Consider the following 18156-nt stretch of genomic DNA (forward strand, 5'->3'; position numbering starts at 1 on the left):
CTTGCGGTTTTAATTACTTTTCAAAAAGTTATGTTAATCTCTTTATTACAAAGCTACAGCCTCTTAGAAAGACCTCAGCTCGATTTTAGCTTTATCTACCTGTATGCCAGAAGCGTTCCATCAACCGAACTTTTTATCTTTGAATTAGAAACAGCATATCAAGATTCATCTTTCTGCGAAGTCGAAAAAAAAGATCTGTCTATGCGGTCAACGCCACCTTAAATTTTAGAACTGATAGACTTTGGGGGACTCGGTGCCCTGATGTGTTTGCGCTGGGCCCAGCCTCCTTAACTCAGGATTCGAGCCCCGGTCAAAGTCACTGTGTCGTGTTCTTGGACAGGTAATTTACTCTCCCGGTGTCTCTTCCGGCCCAAGAAGTTATGATTAAACTGCAAACTGTTTGGGAAACTTGCCGCCATAAACTGAAATCTTTCCCAAGGGGAGTTGGAAAGACGTCTAGTGGCTTGTTGCTGAGGAAACTAAGATGAACCAAGGAAAGAGGGGTGTTTTGGCTTGTTATAATAGAGCGGTTGACATGACGAGCAGTCTGATGACGTCACATAATCACACTCCTCCTGTAAGTCGATCATTGTTCCAGACAATTCTGGAATTTCCCAGATATTTTTCATGTAACAAACCGTATGAAAATGATCTACTGCCAAGAGCAAGATAATCAAGTGATTATCTCGTGTTATTGTGAACCATACATTGACAGAAGGCATTACCAGATTTCTCTTGATTTGAGACACTTTCTTAACCTTTTGAGCGCGGTATTTTTTATATCAGCTTCGTAATAAAAATACACAGCCCTCACCAATTCGCAAATAATTACATTCGCTTTCATGACCATGTAGCATTTCGTTTGCACATTCTTTGAACAACTTTGCATGAGTGAGCTTTCTTTAATGATCGAATTTAAGATTGGAGCCTCTACTCAGCTTTTCTCAAGCATCATTACTTTTTTATGTCTTCCGAATCAATTGCAACAGCAGAGAGGTTGGCATTGATCTTAATTTTTTTTCTCTCTTGCTGTGATTTCAGCTACTGTTCATCGATGTCTTTGTCTTTTAATTTGGCCTCCCATGGTCCTAAATACGAAATTCGTCGCAGGACATCCTCAGACCACAAACCATCGCGTGATTTCTGAAGGACACTGTGGAGTTTTACTTCGGAGTTGTAGAAGGGTTTGTAGCGTCTTTTGACCGTAATTTTCATATCTTAAATTTCGTCTAGACAGCATCGAGCGATTTTACTCAACACTAATCAATACACGAGTCTTCGGCGCTGGCTAGATGAGGGGAAACGAACCATGGCGAGATGCATCAGAGTTATTTCCCTCGGACTACACGTACACGATTTCCGCGAGAAACTCTTATCTCTAGGTAATGCAAACGGACAAAAATACGCAGCTCCCAGTTGGCTCGTCAACTCAGTTTGTAGAGTACTGCACCGGTATCGCAGAGGTCATGGGTTCAACTCCTGTACAGGCCTTACTTTTTTTCAGGCTTTATTTTCACCACTGCCTAAGTAGTGTTCGCTAATACGAAGATCGCTCTGATCTGCAAAATTAATTGTTATGCCAAGCATCAAAAAGTATGTCGTGAAAAAGGGAGAAGGTACAATATTCTATCTTCAGCATTTAGAAAGAGTTGACGACATGAATTCTTTGAAACCATGTTTAAAAGATCCAAGCTTCTGCGGAGGAAAATATATGAACTCCTTGATAAACCTGCCACCTAAGTCACATTTGCTCCTCTTTCATTGTGGCTTAAACTACTTTAGCTCTTTCAAAGGGCCGGACCGCCATGACAAAAAATATTGATTGTGTAATATCTGGAAGATTTCTCATGTCTCGAGTAGTTTTCACAATTAGAACGAGTGATTTCGAACAGGTTAAATTCACATTACTAGTGCTGGTCGAATAACATTCTCAGAGTCTCCAAGCCACCACAGAGTTAACCTGTACAGCAGAAAAGCAGATTGCCTGAAAATTTCAAACGAGTCTCATCCAAGAATTTCCACTCTGAATTCCATCTTAAGATTGAAAAATAATTTCTGAACGATTGGGGACAAATTCATCATTATGAACTCGTTTTCACTGAGCAACTGTTCATAACCACAGCTGTGAGGTTGTCCGTTAATAAATGTCAGCAGTTCAAGAGGAGATCCTCTCTTCGATTTCACTTTATCTTTGTGTTTTCTAAAAATAACTGCTTTTGAGGAGCTATCCTCAGTAAAGGATTATTATTTGATAGTGGCGAGAGATTTAGATTGAAAGAGTGCATGTCTTTGGGGTAATACAAATCTGTATTCTTTGAGACTAAAAACTGGCTTTGATTTTGCGTTTTTCATTTTACGTGTTCCAACTAGTCTGACTATCCCATCCGTTGATGTAATTCAAGGTCAGATTCTTTAATTATAATATGATTATAATTTTTTTTTTTTTTATGGTAGGTTCTGCACCAAATAAGGACATGATTTTTGTTCAAAGGTATGTAAAGAAACTTGAAATATAGCCTCGTCGAGGATGCTTCCTATAGCTTGTAACGATTTCTATGTGCTCCTTAATTTCTGACTAACGAAACATTTCTTGATAAGAGCACAATTAGCAGACAGTCAAACCGAAAAGGACCTCCACTCAAATAAGCTTGAAAGCTGTCATTCAAGCATTTTAGCCTTAAAAACAACCTTTCATTCCTACCTGTGGCATTGTTCATTTACAAATGGTTATGTTCACTTCAAGTTATGAGAGCGATCATGTTTTTTAAGAACAAAGGCGTGCTTCTCTTGAGTTGGCTCTGCTTATGCTTGCCAAGCGTGCAAGGTAATTTTCTGTGTGCAATTTCTTTACTTTTGCGATGTATTCCAATGCGGTCTTTAATTGCTTTTCTCGATTGCTACGTTTTCCGGGACATCTTCAATGTTCTTTCCTCTTAGAAAACAAATGCCACTCCCGCTTATTAATGAACTAAAAAAAATTGTCAAATAGAATTTTTATCTTTTGGGGCCATGATTAGGGATGACAAATCCATGGCTGATTCAATTTTGAAAATCAACTTATTTTTGTAGAAGGAAGGACCAATACGTTCGTCTCAGTGAAATGCTTGTGATTCCACCTTCCTTTCTTTCGATATGCCCCAATCTCAATCAGAGTAACAAATTCCTACCGGGTTTATCGGTAGAATATCACGTCTCACCACCTCGAGTTCTATTAAAATATTCAAAATTCAGTTTTCAAGCTTTGAATTGACAAAGATGTATTTGAGATATATATGACCAAGAGACTGATCATGGCTCTGATGGTTGGGACACATTGGGAAGAATTCAAGCATAAAGCTCTGTATGGAAAAAGAGGAAATACCTGCAAAAAACTCGTTTCCACAACTGTGAGCCGAGCTTTTTCTTTATCAAAACGTCTGAAATGCCCTACGGAATTTGATCAGCTCACGCGTAATTGGCGTTGGCTAGCAGACTTTTTGCACTTGCTAGACCAGGGATATTTGCCTTCAATGGAACGAGATATTCAGTGGAGTGGAGTTATGAGTAAATGTAAGTTTGAAAAAGAAGGATGCAGCCCTAACTAAGTAAATTTTATTTGTACTTCCAATTTGCGCCCGAAAGTTTAGTTTCATGCTTCGTTATCCGTTCTATTACTATTCAAGATTTTCGATTTTTAATCCAATTCAGCTATGACACATTTTTTAGATGATATATGGTGCCATCAACTCTGACTGTTGGAATAGAGCAAGGTTTGAAAACTGCTCTAAGTCAGCGCTTTTCTATCGAGGCAAATTGACCACTACTAACCCAGACCAAATGAAATCTGAATCTTTTGATTAAGGAATACGCCGTACATCCACGGAATACATCAACCTTTTGTGCAAATTAGATTTTTGTCACAGTGAAAATTTCGACATTAATCATTCACCGATGAGTTGGTTGGCTATACTCCACTCTGCTCCAAACTCTGAGATGACAGTTGAAATTGAAGGACCAGATTACCTTATTTCGATTAACGTATAGAATTCAGTATTCATTTCATCGATCCTTACTCAGCAGATCACTGTTGATCAGTGATTTGAGTGGTTCTGAGGATGCATTATTCTTAAAAAAAAATTGTTCCTCACTTTTTTGGTCCTATTTACTTATGGCAAGGGAAAACCGTAACCACCTATTTAGCATTTTGGTCGGACAAGTGTGGCAATTTGAGGAAGGTACGCCTACAAGCCATAAACAGCCTCGCACGTCGTTCACCTTTCGACATCAAACGCTGCTCGAGTCTCATTTGTCTGTACGTAATGAAGGGTTAGCTATTTTCCATTTAACAAATGGTAAACACCACAGCGTACACTATTGAGTTATGGATGCACGCGGGAGGTTGCTAAGCATGAAAGAAGCAAAAGAGTCTCTTGCTTCTTGAGTGCTTAGCAAACCTCCCAAGTGGATCCATAACTCAATAGTCTACGCTGTGGTGTTTACCATTTGTTAAATAACGTAACATTGATACATTGTAGCTAAAGAGTTCCCTTTTATTTAACAAATCTTACGTGACCAGAAAAAACAAGCGGGCGCGGAAAAATAGTCTTTGCATTTGCTCACGTCAGCAGCGTACACCTATGGGCAAATGGGGGACGCTAAATTGACCAATCAGAGCGCGCGCTTTACTTTGGTTATGTTATAAAAATACTTATCCTTAGCAGAATTAACAGGGAGGGAAAGACAAATTCTGCAAAAAGGTCAGCATGTTGCTTTTTTTAAAATAAAACTCGCTTTTCAGGCAATTTGATTCTTTTCACGCTGAGTTCTCATTGTTTCCTTTTTCTTGACCGCCCTTTTCATTTATTTGGTTTTTGTTCAAGATACCCAATTTGGCGTAAAGAAAACTGATGAATTTTCACCTTTTTTTTTGTACCCTCTTACGGAACTGGCTTGCGTTTGATTCCCTTCATAGACCACTCTTTAGAGAACACAATGATGTCAGCTTTCAAAGCAACCTTTCGCCTGTCAAGAATTATAACTTTGCCTTATGCAAGGTAATTTGAAGTTATTAAGGGGAGGGGGATATCAAGGCGAAGGTTAGCCCGCGTTAGGCTCTCGCTCAGTGGAGACAGGTAAAAGAAATGGAGCAAGCACTGGAAAGAAAAGTTGGGCTCCTCTTGACAACTACTAATTCACTTTTCTCCATTCACCGAGGGTAAAAATGACTAACATAACGAAGAACCTTGTTTTTATCCTCCAATTTTTCTATGTTAGCTAAGGAAAGGACGACAAGTAGACAAATTGATTTTTCTTAAGTAACATTTGATTACCAGGTTTTACGTTTCACTGACACGGCCTGAATCCAAATACACTTGCCAGACTTTGAATTCTACGATCATAGAATGTAAGCTTCACTGGAAGTTACAGCAAATCCCCAACCGTGCTTTTGACAGCCAAACATTCTACTTCTGGAGGAAATGCTGCTGCAGAATGCGATTGTATAGTGAGCTGGATAGAGGTAATTTGAAACTGTGTAAGAATAAATACATACAACTGAACAAAGCACGCAGTAATAAATGGTTACTTTTAACTTACAGAGAAGAACGATCTGTGCCATTTTAATGCCGCAACTGACTTAGCTACACGTACTGCTAAATTAGCCAAAAATGTTATAACAAAAGACTTGGATAACTCGATGCGCTGATACTTATGAAATAATTAAATATTGAATTTTCAAGTATGCAGTTCTGCCGTCTCTCTTGTGACACCTGTAGGTCTTAAAACTATATTTATATCAATTAAATTTTTTCAATAGTTCATCACCACCTCTGGCTTCAGAATATGTGTCAAGGAAGTATTTGTCAATCGCTTTGATCCACTAACTGTATCATATGCAGTTCTAGCAGGCAAAATCTGGTACGGTGTCCTTGATTTTAATCATGGGGTGTGGTCCCTTTCCGGACGCATTTCTTAGGACACTTGCTTTCTTTCCCTCCACCCCCCTTCATTATTCCTTTTAGGATTTGATAAGCACCGCCTGGCGATGAAGAACAAGGAAGAGATAGAAATAATGCGAATTAGTTTTGTTAGTGTCTTGTAAGTGGTATTGTAAATAACTGTGTCTTGGAGTGTAAGTTAGTGGCATCACGAGCAAGCGAACAAGCAAGCCAAGGAAAAACAAACAAACAAATTAGCACCCCCAAAGAAACAAACAAGGAAACAAGCAAACGAAAGAGCATGCAAAAGATAATAACACCCAACTTAAGCAAGCAAATCATGCTAGAACTAAAAACATGTACAAGCTATAATATTTTCTTAAAGAGAAAATGTGATTGAAATGAATTTGTTTAACTTTCTTCAACAGACATATGCCAGGCGGGATGGGCGTACTATAAGGGACACTGCTACAGAAGAATTTCTTCCTGTGATTCCTGGAGTGGCAGCCAGGCAACATGCGCCACTCTGGGGGCTAATCTTCCCAGCATTCACAGTCAGGAAGAAAATGTGTACATACAGAGTCTACATAGTAGTGATCACTCGTGGCTTGGCCTTTCTGACCAGAACACTGAAGGAACATTTTTGTGGAGTGATGGATCGCAGTTTAATTTCCATTACTGGGCGAGCCATCAGCCAAATAATTTTCACGATGAGGACTGCGTCCATACTCTTGGTTTCCTAAAAAGTCCTAAGTATAGATGGAACGATGTAAATTGCTCAGACTGTCATAAATTCACTTGTAAGAAAGGTAGGTCTACCGGATGTTGGGGAATTTCTTTTTATTTAGAGCAAAGTTCTGCAACAAAAGAGAGGAACACCTACAATCTGCTGGGTTGTATAACGCATGGGATTTAATAACATTATTCGAATAGTAGACGGCTGTGCCCGGAAAAGGTGCTTTACTGTCGCTTTCCTCAAGGGTTGTCCGGGGTCATTCTCTCTAAGGAAAAAAAAATTGAAATCTAGAAGCTGTGATGTAATTCCAGCATTGAGGCCATCAAAATGAGCGGTGTTTTTAATAATTTATTAGTGAAGTCAAATGCCTTGCAAATCCCCTATTTGTTTTGTTTTATTTTGTTTTTTTCTTTGTATAAAAATTTTGGCTGTCTTTTTGCCAAAACAAAATTGAAAAATATTTTCACATGGACAACATAAATCCAAGGTGCGCTCGTACCTCTTACCTCATAACCTTGCTTTTCCCGGTTTAATTTCAAATTTACATCTGAGTATAACAAAAACAAGTATGAGAATATGTTTTCAAGGCAAATGGAGATTAACGTGTTTGTTTCGCGTTAACAAAGATACCCCATGGATTATAATCAGGAATATCATTTTTCAAAATATCCTATAGTTGCTAAACATATTTCTATAGGAATTTTTTTTCTGCAAAGTTTGGCAGAAGAGTTAGTCGCGCTAGTTACTGTTCAGAGTCATTTGATTTTTTTTATAACGTAAGGTGGCTTCAGGCGGTAGAGCTTAATTTCCCTACATCTTACTCTATCTTGCAAAAATACGACTCTATTGTATTGCAGTTTCATATGTTATGTTAGTACATGCAGATGCTTTAAGAACAGCTGAAAGAACAACGTCAGTTACCTCAAGTTATTTATCAACCTGCTACTTATTCTCTCACTTCTGTTATCAGTTCTTACGGCTGGATCCATACGTATCAGTGGAAACATAGCCATTGGAAGGGTTGAGGTTTACTATGATGGCCAGTGGGGTACGATTTGTGACGATGCGGGAGAAAAGGAGGTGGTTAGTGGTGGATATTTACCGAGCCGCGAAAACAGTCAGATAATAGAGCACAAAAAGATGATTTTAATTTATTTATTCCTGCAACCATTACAATATTTTAGGGCAAAAACTCCCGCGCGCGTTGCTCGGAAGTGAATACCAAAGGGAATTCGAAGTTTGAGTTGCTAATCAGAGCGTGCCTTCGATGCTATCCTTTGTTTGAGTATATATTACATTTATTTATAGGTATTAAACACTTACAGCGAGTAATGTAATAACAGTTATGTTGGAGCGAATCACATCAATCCCTTCCATGCGACCTCGCCTTACCAAGAGTATATCACTTGGTGTGAACAAAACTATGACGTCCCCAGTCATTATCCTCTTCTGTTCAGCTACTTTTCGTTAATTTCAGTGACTTTTAAGCTCTAAAGAAAGGTTTTTACTTCCGGGTAACGCGGTTTGCATTTCCCTATCACCTCTGACTAGTTACAACTTTTTACTTAGCAGATAATTATGCTGTTTTGAAACTTAATATTCAAGAGTATTTAGGTTTTACTTATAAATTGTTCTTGTTTCTGCTTTGGAGCAATTTCTAACTTTTCCTACTAAGCTAACGCGAACGAGAGTGCCAGGTGTCAAAAAATAAAAACCAAAGTAATTACGTCGTCAAATCAAAATAGGTAAGCTATCGAAAAGCAAGTCGGAAAAATCTCGAAACCAGCATGCTTAAAAAAAGGCAGTGACTAGATTGCAAAGTAGGTTTACCATCAAAACTTGATTTAAAATTACTCCATTGTTTCAAGATTACTATAGTAATCATAGTTTTATGTTCCTATGATTATCATTGAGGTTAAAATGCAAGAAAATAGGCAGTCATGCCGGCCAGGAAAATAGCAGTAGACGGGAAAACCATACGACCGGTGTTCGGTTTAGTTCCAGTCTTCGCTTCCATTGCTTCCTTTATCATGTTATGTTTGCCACTTAGTATCCCGGTTACTGTGTGTTTTGACAGGTCGACGTTTGTATCAGTTCCACGGAAAGCCCACACAATTGTTACTTCGGTATCATCCTGATAATGATAGCAATGAAAAGACTTGTTGAACGAAGGAACAAAGGAACGAGAGAACAAGTGCATAGAAAAAGGATAAATGAGTGTATGAAGAATTAATAGATGTATCATTGGACGGATGAGAAACAAATTGATAGCCTATTACTTACTCTCTAGATTTAAAGAAAACTGATAACTAACCATACTTGCTTGTTATATGTTATGAAAAGCTCCTCTATTCATAGTACACAGTTTTCAATTTCTCACACAGATTTATTTCTTGAAATTTTGGCACGGCTTCGATACGCGAAGCCATCAGTGACCAGCTTTCTTTCCTCGAATTAAGCCAAATTTTGTGATTGATTTTAGAGCCTACGGTGTCTGGCCAAAAATCTCACCTGGAACTGCACATCATTGGCAGTGTCTCCTGTTACAGCATCCCTGAAGAACTCCACCATGGTTGTACTGTCCTTTTCACTCACCTTTGTGAGGCGGAAGTTTTGCTTTGGGTCTCTGGTTGGTTTTGATAAGGACGTGCTCCAGTAATCCTGTTAGCAAATGAAGGCCAAAGCTATTAATTTAAATTGCATATTTATAGAGTTTGTTAAAGGTTAGCGGGCCCTACCTAGTATTTACTCTAAAATAAAAGTTCATCTATATTATTTTCACTCATTTGTTTGTCTCTCTTTCATTTGCAATACGTTTGTGAGTCAGTTATGAAGTGAGTAATTCACTGAGTCAATCTATCTGTCAGTAGTCAGTAGGTCAGTTAGTCAGCTATTCAGTGAGTCGGCAACTCAGTTAGTCATTCAGTCAGACAGTCATTTAGTCAATTAGCTATCCAATAAGCTAATCAGTCAGTCAGTCAGTCAGTCAGTCATTTAGTCAATTAGTTATTCAATAAGTTAGTCAGTCAGCCAGTCAGTCGGCCAGTCAGTCAGTCAGTCAGTCTGTCAATCAGTCTGTCAGTCAGCCAGCCAGTCAGTCAATCAGTCAGCTAGTCAGCCATGCAGTCTGTCAGTTAGTCAGTCAGACGTCAGTGTGTCAGTGAATTTGTCAATGAATCAGTCGGCCAGCCAGTCGCTCGGCGGTCGGTCCATCAGTAGGTTGCCCAGTTCGCCAAGCTGGTCAGTCAATTAACCAACCAATCAGCCTATCACTCAGTCAGTCAATCAACTTGTTCATTCATCCAGGCTTCCTTTATACCAACCCAGATATATCCGGCGTTGGAGGCAGACCCAGCTACAGCTATATCGTAGTTTTTCATGCCTCTTCCATCAGCTGTTGTGGTAAATCCTACAGCACACCAACCGATTGTTTTACAGGTCATCTTGAACATCAGTTTGCTGTTGCTGTAGGTCCATTCGAGTTTGAATGAGCCATCGGGAGACATGACACTTGCGTATTTTGGAGGAGCCATTGGAGTCGTGGGAGCCACCGATTCTTTCGATGGTTGTATGGCTGTTGTTGATGGCAAAGGCGGAGGTTCGTTCGCTAAAGAAATCAAGTTATATCTCCCATCCAATATTTTGGTCTTGTCGTGTTTTGACAAACCATTATTGTTCGCATCACTGGTGGCTTTCGAGGCGAATATCACTTTAACTTCGGTGGTATTCTGCACAAAGGAAAAAAATGAATAAAACAAAGGAAATATTGCAAAAAGATGGGTTTTCCTCAGTTTCGAAGGGGTTGGGGGGACGGGGTGGTAGGTGGTTTGAAAACAGATGCTGGGGATGAATCGTTCAATGGGGATCTGTTAGACATGTTCCCTAAGAATATCTTTCTTCCATATTTTCTGTAGAAAATTCTTTGGATAGGGTAGATTGGGGGAGGGGGGGGGGGGGTTTAAGATACTCGTTTTCTTCCCCCCTGAAGGATTTCCGCTGAAGGGTTTCCGCTGCGAACAACTCGGCTTTTCGGCATGAAAAGATATCATATCGACTTAAAACTAGAAAAGGCAAATTTAGAGCAGTGTTGTCATCTTTACGCTACTAAATCGTATCATTAATACCTTAAATTGGACGTCTTCAGCATCTCCCGTCTCAGCATCCCTGTAAAACTCCACTGTGGTTTTCCCACCAGCTTCAGAGGCTGATATGAGTTTGTAACTTTGTATTCCATCTTTTTTCGGTGGTCCCGGCCCTCGGCTCCAGTAATCCTGTCAAAACAAAGTCCAACCGCCTCAGGTTTACCATAAAGCGTCAAAGTGAAAAATGCCACCGTTTATAATTTCAACCTAAATTTTTATATAGAAAATTTGTCGATTGAGTATCGTAGAACCAAATCGAACGTACTCAGGGCAGCCAATCAGAAAAAGTTGGAGCGATCATAACTCAAATTAAACCATATATGGTCAGCTACAAGCGCAAGCGCGGGAGAAAAAAAAGGGAGTGTCCGAGTCATGATCGGTTTTAATTTTGCATCTGATTAGTTGAAAGGGTAGCGGAAGTAATCTACACCAGTCACGTACAGATCATTTCCTTGAAAATTAACCAACAGTGAGTGACGGGGAAACTTGTTTGCCTAACAAAGCTTAATTTTTTAAGATTAGGAATATCGTAAGTCGACTGTAGCCCAGCAACATTCCTCACAACAATTTCATGAGAACAACTGAAGGACGCGGTCACGATAACTCACACCTACGGCGAAATCACCAGACTGAGAGCGTGAAAGACGAGAAGATAATATTTTATCACGAGAATTCGTACTCCATTTCTTCAGGTTTTAATAATAATAATAATAATAATAATAATAATAATACGTATGATAATAATAATAATAATAATAATTTACATTTATATGGCGCAGACCACTATATGAATATATTCAGTCGCGCTTCACAATATCGTAAGATAAAATTATGGCAAAAGTAACTGAGATATAGGAGGCAATACTCTACTTTTAGGTGATCACGACAGAGAACTATATACTAGGTATGTTAAATGTACTGTGGATATGTGTGTGACACGTCCAGGCATGCAAGCATTCTGCACATTACTGTGGTCAACCAAGTCGAGGGTGTCTGAAGGGTAAATATATGTAGAATGATTATTCGCTTTTCGTTAGTCTGACATTTTATTGGAATGGAATCTATGGATCTATTATCATTGCCTTGGAAGACAAGAAGGAAATACATCTCAGACGACAATTTTCTACTGGGTTGTGGTCAAATGACGCAACTTTTTTTGTCTCTAAAAAATGTTAATTTTTTTGGTAAATAATTTGGCGACAATCCATTTCTATCACACTAATTTGCTCACCATAAAAAAGTATTTTGCTCACCATAGTTTTTTTTTTCAACCTGTTACTTGAAATTTCTTTTGGCATGACTAACTCAAGTTGAATACGAGGGAACTAAGCGTTCTTCAGAAAATGTTAAATACGAGCTCCACGGCTGGCAATATTAGAATAACAAAAGAAACAGAGACTCTATTATAATCCCTTCTCGTAATTAATTACTAGAGAACCATTTTTACGCGACTTAGTGAGTAAAAAACCGGTCAGCCGAACCTAACAGCAAAAAGTACAGTTTTCACACTTTTACAGTTTTGTTTCTCTCTTCTTTCAATTTTATTAGATGAAGATTTTCTGAAGAATGCACTAAGTCTTGTAAATAAAGACCAGGTGGAAACCTTTCAGCATCTTTGAACGCAACCCCCTGGGGAGATATGAAACAAGAATGTTGTTTCCACAATGCTCAGAACACGGCAGACGTCTGAGAAACCCTGAGATTCGGTGTTTGATATATAATCTTGATTTGCTCGGCTTTATTTCGAAAGAATTATTTTACCATTCTTGCATGATCTCGATGCCTGCCAAAGCGGTTTGGCAAAATGAAAACGGTCAGTGTGTTAAACAAAAATAAAAAACGAAAATGAAGAAAATATTGCAGATTGACTTACATCTACGTATCCTGCACCAGAGGCATATCCTGTCACGGCTATGTCATAATTGACCATGTTTTTGCCATCAGCTGTTTCACTAAACGCCACCGCGCAATAACCGGTTGTTTGACAAGCAAGAGTGAAAATCAACTTGCTGTTGTTATATCTCCATTGCAGTTTATAAGCGCCGTCTGGAGATTCCAGGGTGGTTTTCGAGGTTGCGCTGATCTCACTAAAAGCGAGTAAGGCCAAAGCAAGTGTTACAAAAGCAAAGAAGGCCATGTTCCACCCTTCGTTTGCCTTACGTGAAGATGAGATGTTCGGGCAAGTACGCTCAGGTCACGAAAGTAATGATTATTGATATCACAGATGTATTTACAATAGCTACGGGATTACGTCACAATGACGTTCGTTAGATCGGGAACGTCGTAAACTTTCCAATTTTATTGTGTCATTTGGCAGCGATGACCAAACTAATCTACAATTTCTGTCCCTGATAAACGCCTGTCTTTTTTGTCATTGAAGATTTTCATATTTTCCTTATGTTTTGTGTGTGGAAGTTTCTGGCATCATGCAGAAACAATATCTTTACTTTTACATATCAACCGGATTAGCGTTTATTTTTAAAACGTACTCAGCATTCCTCGATCGCAGAGTTCTTTTTCGTGTTCAAATCCACTAGTTTATTTGAGGAAGAAATGATGGGTGTAAAACCTGAGAAATATTTAACGCGTTCATGGCCAAACTTTGGCTTTACACAAATGAAATCAAGATAGGAAAAAAAACAAAAAAACAAAAAAACAAGAAAATTAGAGAACACAGGTGCCGGTTACTCAGAGTCTTTGATTATGTTCAAGTGGTTTAAAATTACTTCACTGATTTGCCTCTTTGCGGTCTTAATTACTTTTCAAAAATTTATGATAATCTCTTTATTACAAAGCTACAGCCTCTTATAAAGACCTCAGCTCGATTTTAGCTTTATCAACCTGTATGCCAGAAGCGTTCCATCAACCGAACTTTTTATCTTTGAATTAGAATCAGCATTTCAAGATTCATCTTTCTGCGAGGTCGAAAAAAAAGATCTGTCTATGCGGTCAACGCCACCTTAAATTTTAGAACTGATAGATTTTGGGGGACTCGGTGCCCTGATGTGTTTGCGCTGGGCCCAGCCTCCTTAACTCAGGATTCGAGCCCCGGTCAAAGTCACTGTGTCGTGTTCTTAGACAGGTAATTTACTCTCCCGGTGTCTCTTCCCCCAAATAGTTATGATTAAACTGCAAACTGTTTGGAAAACTTGACGCCATAAACTGAAATCAATCCCATTGGGAGTTAGGAAGATGCCTAGTGGCTTGTTGCTGAGGAAACTAAGATGAACTGAGGAATGAGGGGTGTTTTGGCTTGTGATAGTGACGAGCAGTCTATTGACGTCACATAACCACACTCCGCCTGTAAGTCGATCATTGTTCTAGACAATTCTGGAATTTCCCAGATATCTTTCACGTAACAAATGACTTACCGCCAAGAGCAAGATAATCAAGTGGTTATCTCATGCCATTGGGTAGCATGCATTGACAGGATACATTACCGGATTTCCCATGATTTGAGACACTTTCAGCCTTTTGAACACGGTATTTTTGATATCAGCTTCGTAATAAAAATACACAGCCTTCACCAATTCGCAAATAATTACAATCGCTTTCATGACGAAAGCATTTGATGACCATGTAACATTTCGTTTGCAAATAGTTTGAACTAGTCACAACTTTTCATAAATTAACTTTCTTTGTTTATCAAATTTTTAAATTAATGGTTGCGTGAAAAGAGCTGAGAAGAGGCTCCAATATTAGAGACGAGCAGTCTCGTGACGTCACATAACCACACTCCGCGGCTCCAATATTAAAATATTCTCAGCTCTTCTCACGCAACCATTACTTTTTCGTGTGTCTACCGAATCAATTCCAACAGCAGGGGGTTAGCATTAATTTTAATTTTCTCTCTCTTGCTGCGATTCCAGCTATTGTTCATCGATGTCGTTGTCTGTTTAATTGGCCTCCCATGGCTCTTAATAGGTAAGTAATTGGTGTAATCCTTAATTTATGTTAATGAATGCAAATTACCATGTATTCCTATATGTTCTTCTGTATTGATGCATGTATGAAGGATTTCAACAAGTACCTACCCCTAAATACGAAATTTATGCCTCACGGAAAGGTACCCCACCCATGGAAACCGTAACCCCATGAAAATCTCAGACATACGCAGATTACATTACTTTGTAGCACTGCGCGAGAAAAGAAACGCGGGCTCGTGCCGTGAGTTGTTTACATCAAAGTTACAGATTTTTGTTACTAGGGAGCTTAAGCAACCACGACGACGAACGGAGGACGACGACCGGAAGTAGAAAGAACATCACTGCGCAAGCGCGAACCTAGAATTCCGTCGTCGTCTTGTCGTCGACGACTTGAGAAGGACCTGTTTCACGTCGTCGTGAACTTCTGAACTTCAAAGCAGTTTTTCTCATCAAAAGGTGCGGGTTTATTGTCAGTTCTTACACAGTCTATGGCCGGTTGGAGTTTGTATTCGCTTCCTTGTTTGATTTAAACCACCCTGTTCAGTTTTCTAAGCAAATAAAATTCGAAAACCCACCAACTCATATTCCTTCCTCCGCACCGTGACAGATGTTAAGTCAAGCGGTGAAAGCGACCACGTAAGATTTAAATTTATTTGAGTATATTTTATGAAAGAGTGCTGTTTATCATTTTTATTGAATGAAAAGTTTTAAATGGCAGTGTAATATACCTTTGCGTTCGGTCAAAAGCTGTGTATGGAACTGACGGATTATTGCTACTTAAAAATTTTGCGTGTTGCTGTTCTTCAATCGAGACGCTTTAAACAACAAAGAATTCTTCAGATCGGTGTGTTAACATGAGCTTCAATACCTGTCAGGTTTTCCGAATCTATTTTCAAAATGTTTGATATAGATTTACAGCCATAAAAAATATTTCCGACAAAATCACACGATATATATGTGGCAATTTGATCCATGAGTGAGAAGAAGAAGGTTTTGGACGTCTATGAACGATGTCATTTCTTAAACTGGCGAAGCAAGAATGAACAAGATTTCAGACGTCGTCGTGCTTGAGCAACTTCACTGCTTAAGTTTCATTTCCCCGCTAAAAATGACGTCCTCGTTCCAGACCCTCCGCGACTACTTGACGTCGTCGTCTGTAGCGTTGCAGTTGTGTCTTCCGTTGCAGTTATGTCCTCGCAACTAATAACTACGGAGCCCGCAAAGGACCATCATCAAATATAATTATTTGACGAGTTATTTGACGAGTTATTTGACGAGTTATTTGACGAGATATGTGACGAGTTATTTGACGAGTAATTTGACGAGTTATTTGACGAGTTATTTGACGAGTTGTTGTAAAGCAAGAGCATGGGTTATGTTTGTGTGGACGGGAAAAATATGGCGGCGCGTTTGGCCTTGAACTTTCGTGATGAATTAATTGAGCAATATTTTAAAATTGGATACAACCATGCAGAAATACTATCATTTCTTCTATTACTGCATGACGAGGAACTCAGTTTGCGACAGTTGAAAAAAATACTAGCCCGTAGAGGCCTTAAAAGACGGCAAAACGTTTCCGACCTGAGAACTGTTATTGTTGCTATTGAACAAGAGCAACGAGGAAGTGGAAGTGATATTGGATATAGATCTGTTTGGCAAAGATTGGTCACAGATCGCGGCCTTGTGGTTTCAAAAGAGACTGTACGGCACGCTCTCAGGATCATGGATCCTGATGGTGGTGATAGGCGGTTGAGGCATCGACTTCAAAGGCGTCAGTATAAGGGAAGAGGGCCAAGTTTTCTTTGGCAGATTGACGGGTATGATAAACTAAAGCCTTTTGGTTTTTCCATCTACGGATGTATAGATGGCTATAGTAGGCGAATAATGTGGCTCGAGGTTGGGATGTCTAACAATGACCCGACAGTTGTTGCGCGTTATTTTGTGAAATGTATTATTGAGATGGGGGGCACTGCCCGTATTGTGCGAGCGGACTGTGGTACAGAAAACAGCCATGTTGCTGCAATTCAACGTTTCTTTCGAAACAATTCAGATGACTCATTTCGGGCAGAGAAGAGTTTATTTATGGCCGGTCTGTATCCAATCAAAGGATAGAAGCTTGGTGGTCCCAGCTGCGAAGGGGTTGTACTGATTGGTGGATACAGCATTTCAAAGAGCTTCAAGAAAGTGGCTGTTATTGTGATTCTAATGTGGTACATGGGGAATGTTTGAGGTTTTGCTACATGGACATATTAAGGGATGAACTGTACTGAGCTGCAAGGCTTTGGAACAATCATAGAATTAGACCATCAGTTAACCACGAGTCCCCTGGAGGACGTCCGGATCTTCTATTTTCACTTCCAGAGGTATCAGGTACAAGGGAGTTTATGATTGAAGTGGACAAGGTTGAAATCACTGTTAGTCAGCAGCTTGTGTGTGACAGTAATAGTGAGAAACTACTTAACTGCACACCAGAATTTTCAGATCTTACCAACATCATCATGCATGAAAAGCACTGGCTCATGCCGAACTCACCAGACGAAGCAAAAGATTTGTACATTGCTTTGATTGACCACATTGAAAAGCTCTAAATTTTCCTTTTAAGTCTATATCATTCACAAGGGTTTCCCATCACCAGTCAGTGTGCTTTCAAATGCCAAGAGCCTCGTTTTGATATTTTGATAGAACAACTATATAGCATGTATCAAAAGTGGTTTAATCCCAGTTTCTCTGACAGAATTTGAACTGTGACAATTACAGTAGCCAGATCTGCCACCAAAGACAAAAGCTGCTGAGAAATGGATTAAACTGTAACCAACAATGCAAAATAACTGCAACACACTGTACTCTAGATAACTGGACACAGGTGAACCATTTCTTTCTGCGGTAACAACCAGTCCACCTTTTTGCAAGAGATAAAATATGGGCATAAAACCAAAGCATGATCAGAATGTTGAATAATCATTATTATTAAAATCTAGATCATTGGATAATGCAATTCAAGACTTTTTATTGGCTTAGCCATTATGGTATATCAGCCAATATACCATAATCTACAAATATGGCAAGCGTACATGTCAGATTAAAATTGAAAGGGAGCTAAAAATGGAATAAAATTTAATTTAATTTAACGTTTTTAATAAAACAATTATTCCACTCGCGCTTGTTGGATATGAGATGATTATAGCCAACGAGGCGCGTAGCGCCTCGTTGGCTATCTATCATCTCATATCCAACGCGCGCTCGTGGAATAATTGTTAATTACTGCACTGAATAAAGGTTACTCCTAGAAGAGAAGATATTGGGTTGTGTGTGCTTTTAAAGGCAGAAAATGGAAGTACGTTATTGGTTGGAACATGGCAACGAGAAAAACATGAATAAATTAGTGGAATGGAAAGCGTTCATTGATACCTGTGGGATTTAGACAGCCGGTTTGAAAG

General features: G+C 39.2%; 1 protein-coding gene and 1 long non-coding RNA gene across 2 annotated transcripts; one reads left to right on the plus strand and one right to left on the minus strand.

Annotated features, from left to right (window-relative positions):
• The first annotated feature begins 882 nt into the window (after window positions 1-882).
• LOC148743376 (uncharacterized) lies at window positions 883-5991 on the plus strand. Its single transcript, XR_015994900.1, has 3 exons — window positions 883-1184; window positions 2455-2491; window positions 5313-5991. It is a non-coding gene; the product is annotated as an uncharacterized LOC148743376 (long non-coding RNA).
• Window positions 5992-7777: 1786 nt separating this feature from the next.
• Window positions 7778-10282, minus strand: LOC148743377 (DBH-like monooxygenase protein 1). Its single transcript, XM_088726100.1, has 3 exons — window positions 9975-10282; window positions 9163-9312; window positions 7778-8785 (listed from the first exon to the last, which is right to left on the minus strand). The coding sequence occupies exons 1-3, from the start codon at window positions 10182-10184 to the stop codon at window positions 8567-8569; spliced, it is 579 nt and encodes a 192-aa protein (XP_088582226.1). The 5' UTR covers window positions 10185-10282; the 3' UTR covers window positions 7778-8566.
• Window positions 10283-18156: the final 7874 nt, after the last annotated feature.

This window comes from Stylophora pistillata, chromosome 1, assembly GCF_964205215.1.
Source record: "Stylophora pistillata chromosome 1, jaStyPist1.2, whole genome shotgun sequence".
NCBI lineage: Eukaryota > Metazoa > Cnidaria > Anthozoa > Scleractinia > Pocilloporidae > Stylophora > Stylophora pistillata.

What these genes read in the sequence shown, in the direction of transcription:
- LOC148743377 (XM_088726100.1), bottom strand. Translation starts at nt 10,184, where the DNA reads ATGGCTCCTCCAAAATACGCAAGTGTCATGTCTCCCGATGGCTCATTC. An exon ending in CCAACGCCGGATATATCTGG is followed by an intron (nt 9,313 to 9,974) that starts GTTGGTATAAAG and finishes ATTTGCTAACAG; the next exon opens with GATTACTGGAGCACGTCCTT. An exon ending in CCAATGATGTGCAGTTCCAG is followed by an intron (nt 8,786 to 9,162) that starts GTGAGATTTTTG and finishes TATCATTATCAG; the next exon opens with GATGATACCGAAGTAACAAT.